The sequence below is a fragment of the Chironomus tepperi genome, unplaced genomic scaffold, assembly GCF_022539635.2.
Source record: "Chironomus tepperi strain 1889 unplaced genomic scaffold, CSIRO-AGI_Ctep_v1 contig_386, whole genome shotgun sequence".
Taxonomy (NCBI): Eukaryota; Metazoa; Arthropoda; class Insecta; order Diptera; family Chironomidae; genus Chironomus; species Chironomus tepperi.
In genome coordinates, this window is record NW_027226508.1 from 365222 (window position 1) to 381735 (window position 16514).

Below are 16514 nucleotides of genomic sequence, written 5' to 3' on the forward strand. Positions count from 1 at the left end.
TGCTAAGTAATGTGCGAAATTCACTGAAATATCAGATATGTTAATGCACAACACAAAAGTTTATCGTTGTTGAATTTTTTCACAGCTATAAGAGTATGTGCCATGTTTTTCCAGATGTTATTCCTTTAACATCACTTAATGTAATGAAGTGAAAATTTTCTGCAGCAAATCCAGCAAATATTTTTTTCGGAAAAACTTTTGGGATTGAAAATTTATCGAAATAAGAAAAATTTTCTTTTTTTGGAAAATTTTCTTGTTCGACGAAAAGTTTTTCAATTTAAAATGTTGAAAATTTAATTTGATCATGAGCAGTTTAGAGAAAGTTTTGCTTTTTTTTTGTGCTGTGATAAAAGTAAAACAATGGCTTTTTTCATTATTGGAACAAATGATGCTTTGGATGTACTTAAATAACATTTTAATTAATTTTTTTTGTGGTTTTTTTAAATAATTTAAAACTAATAACAGGATGTGCAGTGTTGAAGATGGTTTTTTGAATTTTATTTAACTGATAAAAGAGGACAATGATCTGTGGTACTTGATATAAACTATTAAAGACAGAAATTCACAAATTCTAATATGAAGTACAGCAAAAAAGACTCCAAAACAGCACAAATCAGTTGAAAGATTCAAATTCCAGCACTTGGCTGACAAGACTATGGCATGATGTCGGATTCCCTAACAGACTAGGAGCATGGACGGTAAGATCACATTTCATCATTTCGATGAGTGTGTCCATTATCCGTTAGAGATTATAAGTGAATCTGGCAGCAATTTAAAATCACATGCTTGTCTGGGACTGAAGTTTTGGTCGATTATCCAATTTGTGCTCTTCAAGAAAGACGTTCCTTTTTCCGTTTAATAAGCGAACGACCCCAATTGGTACCAAACTAAAGGGTTACATAAGCCGTTTGGTTATTTTTGAACATCGAAAATCACTTGAACCAACGACCTTTATTTATTGAGGCTTAAAGGCCTGACTCTTCACGCATACTCAATGAGAACTGACCAAGTATTTAAAAACCGATCGATTATCAATCTCTGATCCTAAGATTGCTGCTTGAAATTTCATTTAGATACTCAATAATTTAAGACTTGTCTCGTTTCTTCATCAACCTGACTACCTTTCATCACTGTTCCATACAAAGTACCTCGAATGAATAAGAAGCATGTTCATAAGTTCTTCACAAAACTGAGTTATTTCCCAACAGATAATGAACATACTCACCTGTTTAAATGAGCATGCTGATCAATATAATTGAACATGCTGATATTTGTAAGTATACTCATGAGCATGGTCCTTGTCTGTTCAAAATTGTCAGTAAATGAGACAATAAAAACCTAAAAAGTTAATTTTTAAATGGAACCAATTCGTTGTATATGTAGCTGACTAAAATAAACATTTAATTATACATTCAGTCACCATCATCGCCATATAATTTGCTAATTTACCGAAACTAAAACCAAAGCATTAATTTAATAAAAAGAACGTCTGCTAACTTCTTTAGCAGGCAAATTTATGTTTTTAAAAAGTTTCACTTTCTTTTTGCCATAATTATCCGAAAAAATCATAATATTAGAAAATTGGAAGCATACACGTGGAAACTAAAAAGTTCTCACGACATTAAGTTCTTCTTGTTCCTTATAAAACTTGTACAAAATTTTCGATATAGCCTTAAAACATTTAATTTACCTTAAAAACTTCTTATTGTCTTGTCGAAAAGTTTTACAGTCAACAATTGTTCGGGTCTAGTTCTTTGATGTATATACCAAAAATATTTTGAAATCCCAGATGAGCAACCTTACCGTCTCATAAATCAATATGTTTTGTGTATGGTTGTAAAATTAGGCATGACTAAAACATATTCAACTTCTTCATTGTTCATTCATCGCACATACATTTTAGAGACTTTATACCACCAGCAATTCAAGAGACTTTATTGTCCCAATTTTTGTCTATTTTTATGCAATCTTACTTGCTTGATCCCTGCTATTTTATTACAATCCCTTTTTATTATCTTATTTAGATGATATTTCACATATTTTCATGAACTGTCCCTTTATGCCATTGTGTACATCATTCATTTTTTTTCGTTCCTGTGTGACCTGCTCTTTTGTCCCATATATATCTATTAACATACACATTAGCTGAAAAAAAGGACTTTTTGCACCTTTTACTCATCCTTTATGTGAGCATATAAATTATCTGGATAAGGATGATAAGGAATTTAGGTCACATCCAATAACTTTCTAAGTTTTTCATTTAAATTTATTGTTGGACCCGAGCGACATAAATGAAGGAGGTTCCGCCATGAAGCGCCTAAGGCTCCACTAAACCACTTTTATTAAGACTAAATGGAAGCTGCTTATTTATGGCAGCCATATGGATGCCAAACGTACGCTGCTGTTTTAAGCCTTTAAGGCTCCTGAACGAAACCTTCTTCATTTGTGTCGCTCGGTAGATATATTTATTTACTGTCCAAACATTGCCGTTATTGATGAAATATGATTACCATACATCCAGCACGCTTCTCTTGCCACAAGCCTTTTATGTACTTTTAATATGGTACTTTTGTGGGAATCAGTTACTAAATATTCATTTATGAAATCATAAATGTAAAGGGCGTGCAGATGTAAAAGTAAACAAACCCATTTTCACACACAGTACCAAACGGACGGCCTGCACAATATTTGTCTTCTAATCTCTCTTCACGTGTATCAAGCCATACAGAAAGTAGAATATTATGTAAATGAAGCCATTAAAAACTCGTGGCAATAAGGCAATATGTACGAATATATCATAAATTTAAGTCATAAAAAAGCAGAGAATATTCTAAAGTCACATGAGTGAGATTTATCTACTCTGGAGATTGTTATGCTACATTTTTGATGCACTCGTGTGATGAGATGCTCAGTGCTTAAAAAAAGGAAAAAAATCTAATTAAACTTTTACGTGTGCCAAGTAGCATAAAGGGAGTAAAATTTCTCGAGAGAGTGGAGATAAAGTCTGGAAAAATGATTCAGTCATTAATGGAAGTGATTTTAAAATTCAGCATGCACATGCTGTGATGTGTTGTGATTTTCAATTAATTTCTTTAAACTGCACATTTTTTTAGAGCTATAAAAATAACTAAAGGCTGAATGGAATTGAATTTTTGTTTGAAGGGGTGCATTGCATGACTGCATCGTGACTGCATTTTCAATAACTTTTTGGTTTCAACCCTCAAAAAAATTTCCTAACAATGCATTGAAATTACACGATTTGATCTAATCTAAAACCTGAACAGAACTCGTATTGGCTTCAAAAAATCATTTTTTGTTTGTTCATTCAGGTCGGTTCCTTTTTTGTAATTATTTTATTAGACGAACAATATAGAAAATAAGCATCAATAGTGATGGTTTATTTGTAAAGGAGGCGAGCCTCATACACTTCATAAAATTATATTTTTTATGGATTTAGGGGTTGCAATGCCTGCATGAGTCATAGATATGTACAATAATAATCATCAAAATGTGAGTAATCAGAAAAAAATCATTCTAATTACAAAAAGGGACGTGAAATTTCCAATTCTGACCTTTCGCGGCCTTTTCATGTTTCATTCCTAATTTTCCTTCATTTCACTTCCATTTCCAATCTTTTGTTTGTTCCACAAACAGCAAAAAGTAAGAAAAATTCATTTTGTTGTTTGCTCAGTCCTTTATTCAATCCACTTTAATCCTTAATGCAGTTGTGGACAACCTTTTATTTTTTGCGGCACACCTTGGTGGTAATACTCGACTGGAACCGCAAACGGCATGTGATTCATGGAATTTCTAACAATTTTTGACAACAAATGAATATGCCGCAACACGCAGGTTGCCCACAACTTCCTTAATGTCTAAAAAACAAGCTTCAGCAGAGGATTTTTATCCGCGGCATAAATGCACGGCAAAAAACGACAATGTTTAACCATTAAAATTTGTGTATTCAAATGAATTATTGCTACCCATATTGTGGTTTTAATTAAACTGCTGAATGACACGATTTTATGGCCGCTTTTTTGCTATTTCACTTCTAAACTTTTTTGTTTGTGAATTTAAACGTGAGAAAGTTTATGGAAATGATGGAAAGGTGACTTGGGGATGATTATCCTATTGTACGGCATTGGATATACAATTGAAGGTCAAAATGTGTGCAAATATTCACAAGATATTGCAGTATTGGTGAAACTTTTTGTGGCACGGCACATCTTGGTGGTAAACTACGAGATACGGTTTGTAGCACTACTACTTACTTGATTAGCTGGTTGTACATATCAGATAAGATTCATGACTTCTCTCAGTTGACGTCTAAAACAAGCTTTATCGCTAGCTGCTCTTTGCCAATTGTTAATTCTAAGTGCTACAATGTCTCTATCAACAGCTACCTTCTAAGTAACATAGCATTTCGGTGATACAGTAATTTGCCGTGGAACACAGGTTAGAAAAACTGAGAAATTGAGATTTTAATACAAAATCCCACTTTCAAGAAGTCAGTTCCTATTTATGTCTTCAAAATTCACTGACACAAAATCTTCCGTCTTTTAAAAATTTCACTTCCGATTTTTTCTATCATCTACTCTTTAATGACATTTCTGGAAAGAATAATATCCACTTTAACAGCCAAAAAATTTCTTGGCATAAATCTTCACAGCAGTACAATCAGCATGTTCATGTTAATGCCGTTGTTTTTATCATAATTCGTTAAACGTCAAGCAATACTTTATCTCATTTCCCACTAAATGTTAGTCATCGAGAGAAATATTACTTATTAAAATTCAAATGAAATGGAACGTTGAAGATGAGAAGAAATTTCTACCTGCTGTCATATCATTCATACCTTGTTTATGTCTTGTGCGCTGTTTCTGTTGTTATCATCTTCTTTTTTGGTCTATACACACTTACTACCATTGCTTTGGTGCTGTGTGAGAGGTCTTTTAAATTGATGTGATGATACCAAGCCTCTATAAAAGGTCACAACAAAAGGAACTAAGAAGAAGTATCTCCGCATAAATTCAATTTTCTCATTTCATCTCTTATTATATTTTTTATTATACGATTATTCGTTATTTCATTTCATGGAACAGAACAAGATCTCCATAGACAGCACAAGAAGATCATTTTATGGCAAGTTTAAATAAGAAAAGAAAGGAATGAAGTACAAAAGAGAACAGAACAGAACAGATGAGATGAGATGAAGAAGGTGTATAATCTGTATGTAATTGGGAAACATGTGGAGCCGGCACACACACATGAGAGTTATTGATTATTTTTCATTAATAATTCTTTCCATCTCGTTTTCGACTTATTGGCTCATCCAGTCAAGATTCAAAAATATGAAATATGTGAATTGAAAGAAAAAACAAAAATTAATTTACAATGCTCACGGCTCATCAAAATATGAAAAAGAAAACAATGCCTATAAAAATGACTGAAAGAACTGTGAAGTGGAAAGAACTCATTTGAGCTCATAAAATTCGTTTCGGCGTCTTTGTGAAATATTTTTTTTTATCATCTTGCATTGAATTTTTTTCTCATTTTTTGATGGTTTTTGATGTGAAATTCTTTGAACAGAGTTGCTTTAGCAATGATTTGCTGGAAGTAATTAGATTGCTATGAAGACTATTGTGTCAAGGTCTTTATTCCAAATATTGTCATTATTGGGAGATCTTGAGTTTTTTAACGGCAAGGGAAGCTTCATATTTATCCTTACCTTTACCCACCTACTTCATAAGAAACCGAGCGACACAATAAAGAAGGCTCCATCACTGAACTTTGAAAGCTCCACTTAATCTGTTTTATTGACACCAATTGGAAACCGGCAGCCAAAGGGACGTACATGTCGCTCAGGAATATGTAGAGTCTGAGTGGAGTAGAATCTGGCCTTTAAGGCCAAGTGATTAGACATTAGACCGGAAATCAGTATCATTCATTTATTGTAAATCTGTAAGGAAGTCCTTTAGTCATACAAAATTCAACATTACCTAGATTCCACCTTGATCATTATCCCTAGCAGACAAAGAGTGTGTTCTCGACTGCAGATCAAGCTGAGAATAATGCTCGTGAGCATGTTCAAATGGTATAATTAACTAAAGCAAATTCTCGGTAACATGCTTTCTGTGCCTGTTAAGATCCATGCCTTGTTGACAAAATTCCTACCAATTGCACCTCAATCCCCAACTCTGTCTTAACTCTGCTCTTCATTACATCTCGTGTTTACATATTTTTAATTATTTTCTGTTATAAGAATGAAAAATCTACATGTTAATGATGACTGATGGATGGATACACCGACAATGAGTCAGTCATTTCTATTGGTTCCATCGTCTCGCATTTTGTTTGGATAGGACGCGATGATACGAAGTAAATCTTTGAATTATCCTTTACTTGATCTTCTTTTATTTTCATGTTTGCCGACAGCTTGCTTACAAGCTCGCAATGACTTACTGCTTTGTCTTCCTTTTTTTCTGCTTTATTTACCTTCCTTTACTCACTCAAGTACTTTTCAACATGCGATAAAAAATTCTTTTTTTTTGTGTGCCTTTCCATTTTTTATTTTCCAACAATTTCATTATTTTGCGGAGTTGCAAAAACAGTGCCTGAAGAGAAAGACGAAAAAAAAAATTGAAACGTCATGTTGAGTCAATGAAGGTTTCTCATGCTATTCAGTCAATGTTAGTTCCGCTCTTCCATATGAATACTTCTTATATGGCGAATACAGAAATTTACATTCACATGTGAGTTGATAGAAAGCCTTACATGACAAAGGTTCAAAGGCATTTTTATGCTCATTTTAATGCCTTCAGTGTTTTTGACAGTTGGTTCTGTTTTTCCTATTGTTGCCAGCTCTCTCTCTCTCTCTCACCATCTCCATCTCGTTAGTCGTCATTTTCAACTCAGCTCACATTAATCTAAATTATATTCGTTGTTGCTGAATGACGAAAACTTTGTGTGACATCATGAGTCGATTTTTACTTCCTTCCTTCCTTTGCCGTTTTCTGCTGATTATTTTCAACAATGCTCACACAAAAAAAAGCACCTCAAACAAAGTAACAAAATACACACATGAGGATAATTTTTAAAGGCACAATTTTATGATGATGAACAGCAAGAAGAAGCCATCGTGCGTGATATGAAAAATGTTCTTTGAGAATCGCTGTGGGAAAAATTTGTTTCCTTTCCAATTGCTGTACAATTTTTTTTTTGGTTCTCATTTGAGACACATAATCAAGATACAGTGATGAACCTTTCGTGGGTCATGAGGAACATTTTTGTGTCAGGCATAGATATGTATCTAATTAGTAAAAATAATTGGATCCAACTCTTTTTGTGGATGCTCAGAAGTTTCAATTTATGTTTCGCAATTTTTCATTTTGGACAATTTTTCATTTTTTTTCCATTTCTCTTGTGCTTCATTCACAGAACTAGGAGCTATACCAACATATCAAGATAATCATCTAGAGGATGATAGATTTTCACCGGGTTTTTTAACAATAGGACAAAAGTACAGCTATGCCATTGGATCTACAGTAATTTTACCATGCAAAATTAACGATACTGGTGAGTAGACACAAATATCCAACATTCCATATCCCATTTTCTAACAAAAAAATATGTCAATTGATATTTACAGACAGAAATAGTCGATATGTGTTAGCATGGAAACGAGGAAATGCAGTCCTGACAGCAGGTTCCGTAAAAGTGACAATGAATCCCCGAATACGTCTAATTCCCGTCCACGAACTACCTGAAATATCATCAACATCGATGTCATCACATAAATCACCAACGGGATACAATTTAGAGTTGCGTGATGTACGTGTCACAGATGCTGGCGATTATGCATGTCAAATTGGTACGATAGAGCCACAGGAAATCGTACATAAATTGGAAGTTTTAGTGCCACCGAAAATCGATTTTATATCACCAAGTGGCGGTAGATTAGATGTTGCAAAAGGATCACCAATACGTTTGGAATGTCGAGGATCTGGCAATCCCACGCCGAAAATTTATTGGTCGAGAAAGGTAAAAAAAAATACAGCAGTGACTATAAAAGAAAATCCACACAAAACAAAACATCAACAAAAAGGACCGAATGCCTTTTTATGCTCCTCAAAATCGATTTTCTAACCTTTTTTTTTATTATTTTCATTCCTCGCCATATATAGAACAATGTGATGCCTAATGGTGAAGCAAATGTGACGGGAAATACTTTTGAAATTCCACACGCAGATCGTCATTCAGCCGGACATTATAGATGTAGTGCCGACAATCGTGTGGGTGCTGCTGATATGAGAGAGATTTTCGTGAATGTTTTATGTGAGTTATTTATGTGATTTTCTTACCTCCTGGCAAGTTGTGTCTTTTTAAATTCCATTCTTAAATCAGAACGGAAGTTAAAGTCAACAGATTTTTTTGTGTAAGATGATTGACTTACTTAAAGTGGATGGCTCATAAATGTTTCATGGCATTTTGATAAAAAGGCACTTAAATTTACAATTTAGAGTCGGTTACGCTGCAGGAACTGAAGGCAATCTTGAGATATACATGCTGTATTAACAGGAAGACGTGCAAGTGTTCTGACGTCAGTTTTTGGCCTATTTTCATGTCAAATACTTAAATTTACAGCATTGTGCCACTCGAGAGTGCCTCAGCCATGCCACAATCTAGTCATTCCACACAAAGTCACATCCAGGACCTGCTAAAATTATCTTTAAAACACAATCATCACAATGTTCATTCTTATTTTTATCTGACAACAGTTGCGCCTGAGATTGAAGTTGACAGAGCATTCATACATACGGGAGTTGGATATGAAGCACAACTGACATGCTTAGTTCATTCGGAACCGCCAAGTAATGTCATATGGTATAAAGACACGACACAGTTGGGAACAACTGAACAACATTCCCAACAGGTATGTGGAAGAGATTTATGTTTTCTTACTTTTTTATGTCTTTTCATGTATTTATTTATATTGGAAAATGATTTCAAAACACGCAACATTGTCTTCCCTTTTTTTTTTTGTTCCTTGTACCTTTTCTACTTCTTCTATACACAATTTCGTTTTATCTTCTTATACCTGAACGAATGAATGCTTTATGCTACATACCTATTTATGTTATTATGGTTATTTATGATATTTGATAGATGCTTAAAACATGAACAATGACATGGGATATGAAATGTTTTGAAATATTGAAGAGATCGAGTCTTTTATTTTATACACAGAATAAAGAAGATTGTTGATGAATAGGAGGGACTTTTTGCGGACGGAGATTTTGTAAAAAGATCAAAGAAAGGGAGGAAGTTTGTGAATATGAAGGATATAATATAGAACATAATATAGCATTAATAACTAATAAAAGCAGCCAGAAATTAATTAGTCGCATGAAAACATTACAGGACATGATTAATGTATGGGAAGAGATAAAACACATTTAATTCTAGCTACATGCCTAATATGGTCATATTAGTGGAGCTATTATTCAACTAGCAATATCCACAATATAAATCTAACTGTGGATAGACCTAATTTAATTTCCACTAGATATAATACATGAATTAATTGTATTATAATAGCACTCAATGTTTTGTTTCTGGTAAGGCTGTTAGAGGAAATTTAATAGGGCCATAATTTTATTAATTCATTGTGCAATAATTACATTCGGATATAAATTTTTTTTTTTCGAGGTAGGGTAATAATTTGGATACCACTTGAGGTCATATATTCTTGTATAGACAGTGGAAATATGTTGATTTGATTAATTTGAGAGTATATCCATTTTGAATCATGTAGATAATAATTTAATCTCGGATGATTACAGATTTGGAATAATAAATACATTGAGATTTTATTCAATTTTCAAATTGCCTCAAGCTACATATAAGTACTCAATTCCATACTTGTTTCGTCTGTAAATGATATTGAGCAGTGAGGGAGATTGAGGTAATCTTATAAGTTTTGTATCCCTTAAAATCGGCTTATGTGTCACTTGATCAGGTGACATTTTACTTGCTATGCCTGCAGGGATGCTTAGTGAGTCAGAGTTCAAAATAGACTCAGATTTTTTTTATGAAATACTCGACTTAAGTTGACTCGACTGCATATAAAATTTGAACCGACCTCGAGGTATGCACAAAGTTGACAACTAGTATATTTTCTAAAAAATCTATCAAAGACAGTGATTACGCCTGGATAAGCCTTATTTGATGCCTAAATAGGTAAATGTTACCATGTTACAGCATTTACATTTCTAGGAACGTTTTTAAAGGCTTCATAAAATATTAATCGTATCCGAGTGATTCATCTTCTCAAAGTTGTCAGGATTTCAATGCAGAGCGCTCTATACTGGATTAGGGATCCTGATACCGACACCGAGATCGAAACTTCTCTGGTCGAGAATTCGTCGATACCTAGACTTCTGGAAACCTTACCAATGAAATACGGACTCCAGAAGAGTCCTGCTAGCTTTGTCGTTGATGACGTTGTAAGCACATTCATCATGACATCTTGACGACGTCAACTACCCGTTATATACCCTAACAGGCAAAGATCATGCTTTTGTGGTACAAAAAGACCACTACGGTACCTAAAAACTGTCTCTTTGCCTGTAAGGTTTAATGACAAATCGTGAATTCATTAATAAAGTAATCATCATGATGTGTCGCTCGGGGCTGAATACCTTTGATTGAAACATGTTACCAATTAATGTATTTCATTTTGACATATTAAGTAACAAGGCAATTATGAGGAAATTCAATTTACTTGTCATTGTTGAATTTTCCCAATTTTTTTTTGTTACCTGCATTAACAAAATTTTGATTATGCATAAATTGAATAATAAGTTCCAAGAATTATGACAAAAGAATACTTTTGAAATATAATATATTTTACAGCACAATGTATGATACCCACGTGCCTACAAAATAAAATATCGTATTATTCGTGTATATCACGTGTAATAACAATACCAAACATATCATTAATCCGGCATAATACATAAATCCGACACAATATTCAACAAGAGAAAAGAATCATGAATTATTAACAAATCAAATTAACATAAAAACAAATGTAAAGCTTCATACTTTTTTTTTGTTATTTGTTTAAAAATATATATTCAATTTCATGATATTTTAATAAAAAACTCCTCTCATTTTATGACATTGATGGACTTTGATGAGATATCAGAAACATGATAATTTTAAATACATATAAAGTGAATTCATTCAAATTTGAAAATTGAAGCCATATCAATGATGGAATTGTTGTAATGGGAGCCTAAGGGGGTTTTGATTATGTATTCACATGTGGTACAGATGAGAATAGAGGTTTAGTCAAAATTGACCAGAGTTTGAAGTCAAATTTTCCGTACAAAGTACGCATCGATTTGAAGTCGATTTTTCCGTACAAAGTACGCATCGATTCAAAGTCGATTTTTCCGTACAAAGTACGCATCGATTCAAAGTCGATTTTTCCGTACAAAGTACGCATTGAATGAAAGTCGACTTTTCCGTAAAAAGTACGCATCGATTCGAAGTTGAATTTCCCGTACAAAGTACGAATTGACTCGAAGTTGAATTTTCCATTCAAAGTACGCATCGTCTTCGAGCTCTGGAAATCAGAAATAGTAGAGTATTTGGATATTGGTCATAACTGAGTACGCCCCTGGGTAAACATATTATTCCGTTTTATAATTATTTACATTATGCAGCATTAATACCGCAATTCTATGCAAATTATTAAAAAAAATTTGAATGCTTGATTAATTTTTCTTGTTTCCACTGGACGATTGGGTTGCACTCTCCAAAATGGCATGTGAAAAATATTCACGATACTTCCCCGAAAACTTCAATCCTACTCAAAAACTTACACGAGCGGAAAATTTACATTCCTATCAAATCATTCGTTCAACTGCATACCATTTATTAATTAACATCATTTCGCAGAATATCTCCCGTGGAACTAAATCACTTTAAAATAATATTTGATACTTTTTTGTATACCAAGAGGAAGCAACCATGCGTGAACATAATATATATATATACAAGAAGATGAAAATTATTAAAATTTATGAAAAAATAATATTTATGATGGATATTTTTTTATATAGACACGCGGCAACAAACATTCATTAATAATACGTAATGTTACGTACATGGATCTCGGCAACTACACATGTCAGGCATCAAACAACTTGGGAAAGGATAGAAGTTCTCTGACATTGAGCGGTATACCAACTGTTTGCTATTTTGATTCGGTAAGTTTTTAGGCAGATTTAGCACATTTTTTCTGATTCCGCAGGGACTTCTCATAAAATTGAAAATAAATATTGACATTTCTTTCTCTTACATGCTTGAATCTACAATAAATGAACAGAAAACAATCAGCGATTATCGAGATCGATACAATATTTCATGGAGTGTACAAAGCTTCTCACCAATACGTGAATATCGTCTATTCTATCGTAAGCAAACGCCAAAATCATACATGATGACACATCAAATTCAACAGCATCTTGATAAGTCATATGAGAATACTGTGAGTGCAAACAGCGGAAGTAGTTCACATCATTATGTTCCACCCTACTCGACTGGCTTATCTGATCAATGGGAGAATGTTGTCATACCAGAAAATTTTCCCGAGTACTATCCATCGTCAGCATCATCATTCAATCTCAATGATTATCGCTATAATAATCATATGGTGAATACTCATCATCACATGAGTTACTTAATTAAAAATCTTTCACCAAATACCAATTATGAGGCACGTGTACAAGCGCGTAATGACCATGGATGGAACAAATTATCTAATGTTTTTCATTTCTCGACGCGATCAGAGGGTGAGTAATCTATATCTATCCATAAGGTGGGAATGTATTAGGGTATAAATTCTATTGTGGCATGAAATGAATGGAGATTAAAGATAAAGTTTACATGATTTTGAAGCTGATGGGAAATAAATTATTATATGCAGGAGTTTGGCTTGTTATGTTCTGTGAGATAAAAAATACATTCTTGTTAAAGATAAGATGAATGGGATTTGGTAGGGGATGCTCAAAAATGAATGCTTTCTCGAAATCCCGGTCCCGATAAATTTTTGGCAATAAATTGCAATTTTCAATGCCGATCCCGACTTTTGAAATTTTCGGGATTCCGGGATTTTTCGGGATCGTGAACTTCAATTTTAGTAAAAGCTAGTCGAATAGCACAAATTGGTTTTTCAATCAAAAATCCGACAAATAGCTTCGTGCTGAATTTGGTTTAAATCTAGAACCACGCCGGAGTCACGCCAGCTTGATGTCGAATTTTTGATGGATTATGTGCTATTTCCTGAAAGGCACACGATGTAGAAATTGCTTAAAATCAGACCCCATGTTGAGTAGACTTTGATCTGAGGCCGGATTTCATCGAATTTGGTTTGATAATGGAGTCAAGCTGCTCTGGAACTGGATATTCGCCCCATTCTACGCCATGTACTTTCAGGGTTTGGATTAGTTGAAAATGTATTGCAAAGCTTAAGACTTCCGATTTCCCTTAGAATTTGCAATCATAAGTAAAGAAGTCGAGCGGCAATGATTTTCATCAAATTGCTGACTTAGAGCAATTATGTTGCTTGTTTCAGTCTTCCTCAAATGAGACAAGTCGGTTAATTGATTCAAAATCCGTTCCCAAGTTGGGATGACTATTGCTTGGTTCCGTGTTTTTAAAACTAATTTAAATCCGACACCAAGTCAGAGTCACACCAACCTGAAGGCGGATTTTGGATCGATTAATCGGCATTTCCTCTATTCGAGCTCAATAGAACCATTCATAAAATTACAGCAACATCAAATCATTGTCCTGGGCATTGCCAAAAAAGTTTGACAGTTAATATTGCTCAAGCAATCATCAATGTCTGACATATCAATCTATTGACTCCAATTCATCAAATAATCCTGCCAAGAATGTTACAAAGAAGCCAACTCTGAGATATTATTGACTTGTTTACGTCGATAATAATCTCTAATGATAAATTTATCTATGTCTGTATTCCTACTCCATTTATTATTATTTTAAGACATAAAAACATTCATCCATCATCTAAACCACGTGTAATTTCTGATAAATAATTCACCGTATATTTGTTGCTGTTCATACCTGCCTAAAAAAAGGAGGCAAACCACGTAAAATAACTTGTAACTGTCTCTGATTGCTGTGCAAACAAGCCACATACATATGTTTGTCTATTTTTATGACATTTTCACAATATTTTTTTGTCAGCACCAATTTATTTCATGTCATGAAGTACAAAAAAAAAATTTGGTTCTGTTATCACTTTTTGCTAATCAACAACAAATATTTCTCATTTCATTTTTAATTAGACATGGAACTTGAAGCATCACACACACCGACAGTACTACGTAGTGCCGGCCTATTGGATAAGGGCTGGTTGAGTAGTGGTAGTGAGTCATCAACGAATAAATTAATCAATATTTGCTCCGCATTGCTGTGTATTTTGTTAGCTTCATTTCTTCAGCACACAACAAATTAATTAATTAATTAATTTTTAGCAACTTTATATTTTTCTGTGAATGTGAACAAAAAAAAATTAAATGATAAAAAAAACTGCATACATGGAATAAAAGCAACATAAGTGTATGTTTAATGCCCAAGAGATTGTTTATAATAACGAGAAAAATATTTAATAAAAAATTAAAACTTAATTGAGAGGAGAAATTAAATTTAATAAACACAAAAAAAAAAAAATTATAGTGAAAAGTAATTAACGTGCAAAATTGGCCTGAAGTGTACCATTTCTGAAAAAAATTTATAAAAAGTAATGAAGAAAGAGATGAAAAAAAAAATTAATTATATATATTGAGAGTAAATTATTATAATTATTATTACTGTGAAGATTAATAATTAACTAAATAGGAATTAAGTGACAACGCATGAAATGATAAAAATAAGTCTGATGGGGATGCAAACTGTTCTTAGTGCAATGATTGTTGTAAATGTAAATCCAACTGCTGTTGCTGTTGATATTTTTGGGGAGATTTTAGTTTTGTGGGGGTAGTTCATTTACTATCCCGATTAGTCCTCGATCTTGCTTTACTTGACCATATTATAGTGAGAAATACAAAGCAGCGAATCGCAGTTTTCTCTATAAAAATGGTCCAAAATCAGTCATCACGTTGTCGTCAAGGAAACCTTGAATCTTACCGTTAATACGACGACGAAGCGTTGCCCTAGCAAACAGACCTAAATAACACAAATCGGTAAATCGATCAAAATTCCGACCTTATGCATGCAGAACTTGGTTACTTTAATAGAGTCACGTCATTCTGATGCAGGATTTTGTATCAAAGTAAAGACGGATTTTGCATGATATATAATGTAGAAAAATGAATCTCCCGATCGTCATTATACTGAATTCATTTTCTGCTACCAAAACGGCCAAAAACATCCACTTCAGGATAACATCACGTGTTGCCGTTAACAAAGCTAAGGAATGGTGTCTTAGCGATTGAGTTGAGCTGATTTGGTTTTACTAATGAAGAATTACCATTTTTAATTCTGTCGAATTATTGCTACATCTTACTCCATCTTTTGAGTAGTTGCTATAGGATTTTTGGTGTCAAACCATCTGACTTAATATGCTTAATATTTTCTACAATTTGATAGGATTTTTGAAAGAAAAAATTAAATTTTTCTCAAAAACTGAGAAACTTATAAATCGAGAAATTTCTAGATTTGCCCTAGCATTTCCATTACAAAAGCAATAATTTTTGAAGTCATGATTTTTTACAATTTAGCAATATTCTGCAATATTAAAGTTCAGACTTTAAGCAAATTTGTAACAAAAGATTGAAAAACAGAGTAGAAAAGTATGGAATTGACTAGAATTTTGTATGAAAAGTCAACACAACTCGATCTGTTTGAAAAATTCAAGTTAATTTTAAGTTTTGTCAAAAAAATATATCGAACACCTCAGATTCCATACTAAATAATATGCTGAAGACCCCCCAAGTTGTTGACAAAAATCAACACAAAAGATGAAGCAGCAACATTTATTGATCGACACTCCCACTGATCGACACCTTTTATGCAGTTTATTGTACACTAACAGACAAAGCGCATGTTTTCAAGAGCTTGCTTTTCTTAAATATACTAGTAAGGTATGCTCGAAAACGTGCTCTAGCTCACTTTGCTCTTGAGAGCTTGCTTTTTGCCTGCTAGAAGTAGATTTGATTGACATCAAATAGATTTGAATACATTGCAATATGACCGCTTTGGATCTGCATCAGATATCTTCTATGATTCATAAAATACACACAAAGAAAATCACTCACAAAATAAAAAATATTTAAGAAGTTTCCACACAAAACTGATGAAAAAATTTGCAAAAAAAAATTGTTTTTCATATAAAAAAATGATGATAAAATTCGTGTAAATATTCATAGATGAAAATTTTCATGTACGCCATTTGCATTAAAGGTTAAAAATTTAAA

General features: G+C 33.2%; 1 protein-coding gene across 1 annotated transcript in view; it reads left to right on the forward strand.

Moving 5' to 3' along the window:
- Window positions 1–15029, forward strand: part of LOC139096344 (lachesin-like) — a 35663-nt gene extending 20634 nt beyond the window's left edge. The window contains exons 2-8 of the mRNA XM_070648041.1: window positions 7438–7575; window positions 7649–8040; window positions 8184–8334; window positions 8778–8932; window positions 12132–12278; window positions 12398–12863; window positions 14385–15029. Coding sequence (XP_070504142.1) covers window positions 7438–7575; window positions 7649–8040; window positions 8184–8334; window positions 8778–8932; window positions 12132–12278; window positions 12398–12863; window positions 14385–14554 — 1619 coding nt within the window. The 3' untranslated portion in view covers window positions 14555–15029. The remainder of the gene's footprint in view (window positions 1–7437; window positions 7576–7648; window positions 8041–8183; window positions 8335–8777; window positions 8933–12131; window positions 12279–12397; window positions 12864–14384) is intronic.
- Window positions 15030–16514: the final 1485 nt, after the last annotated feature.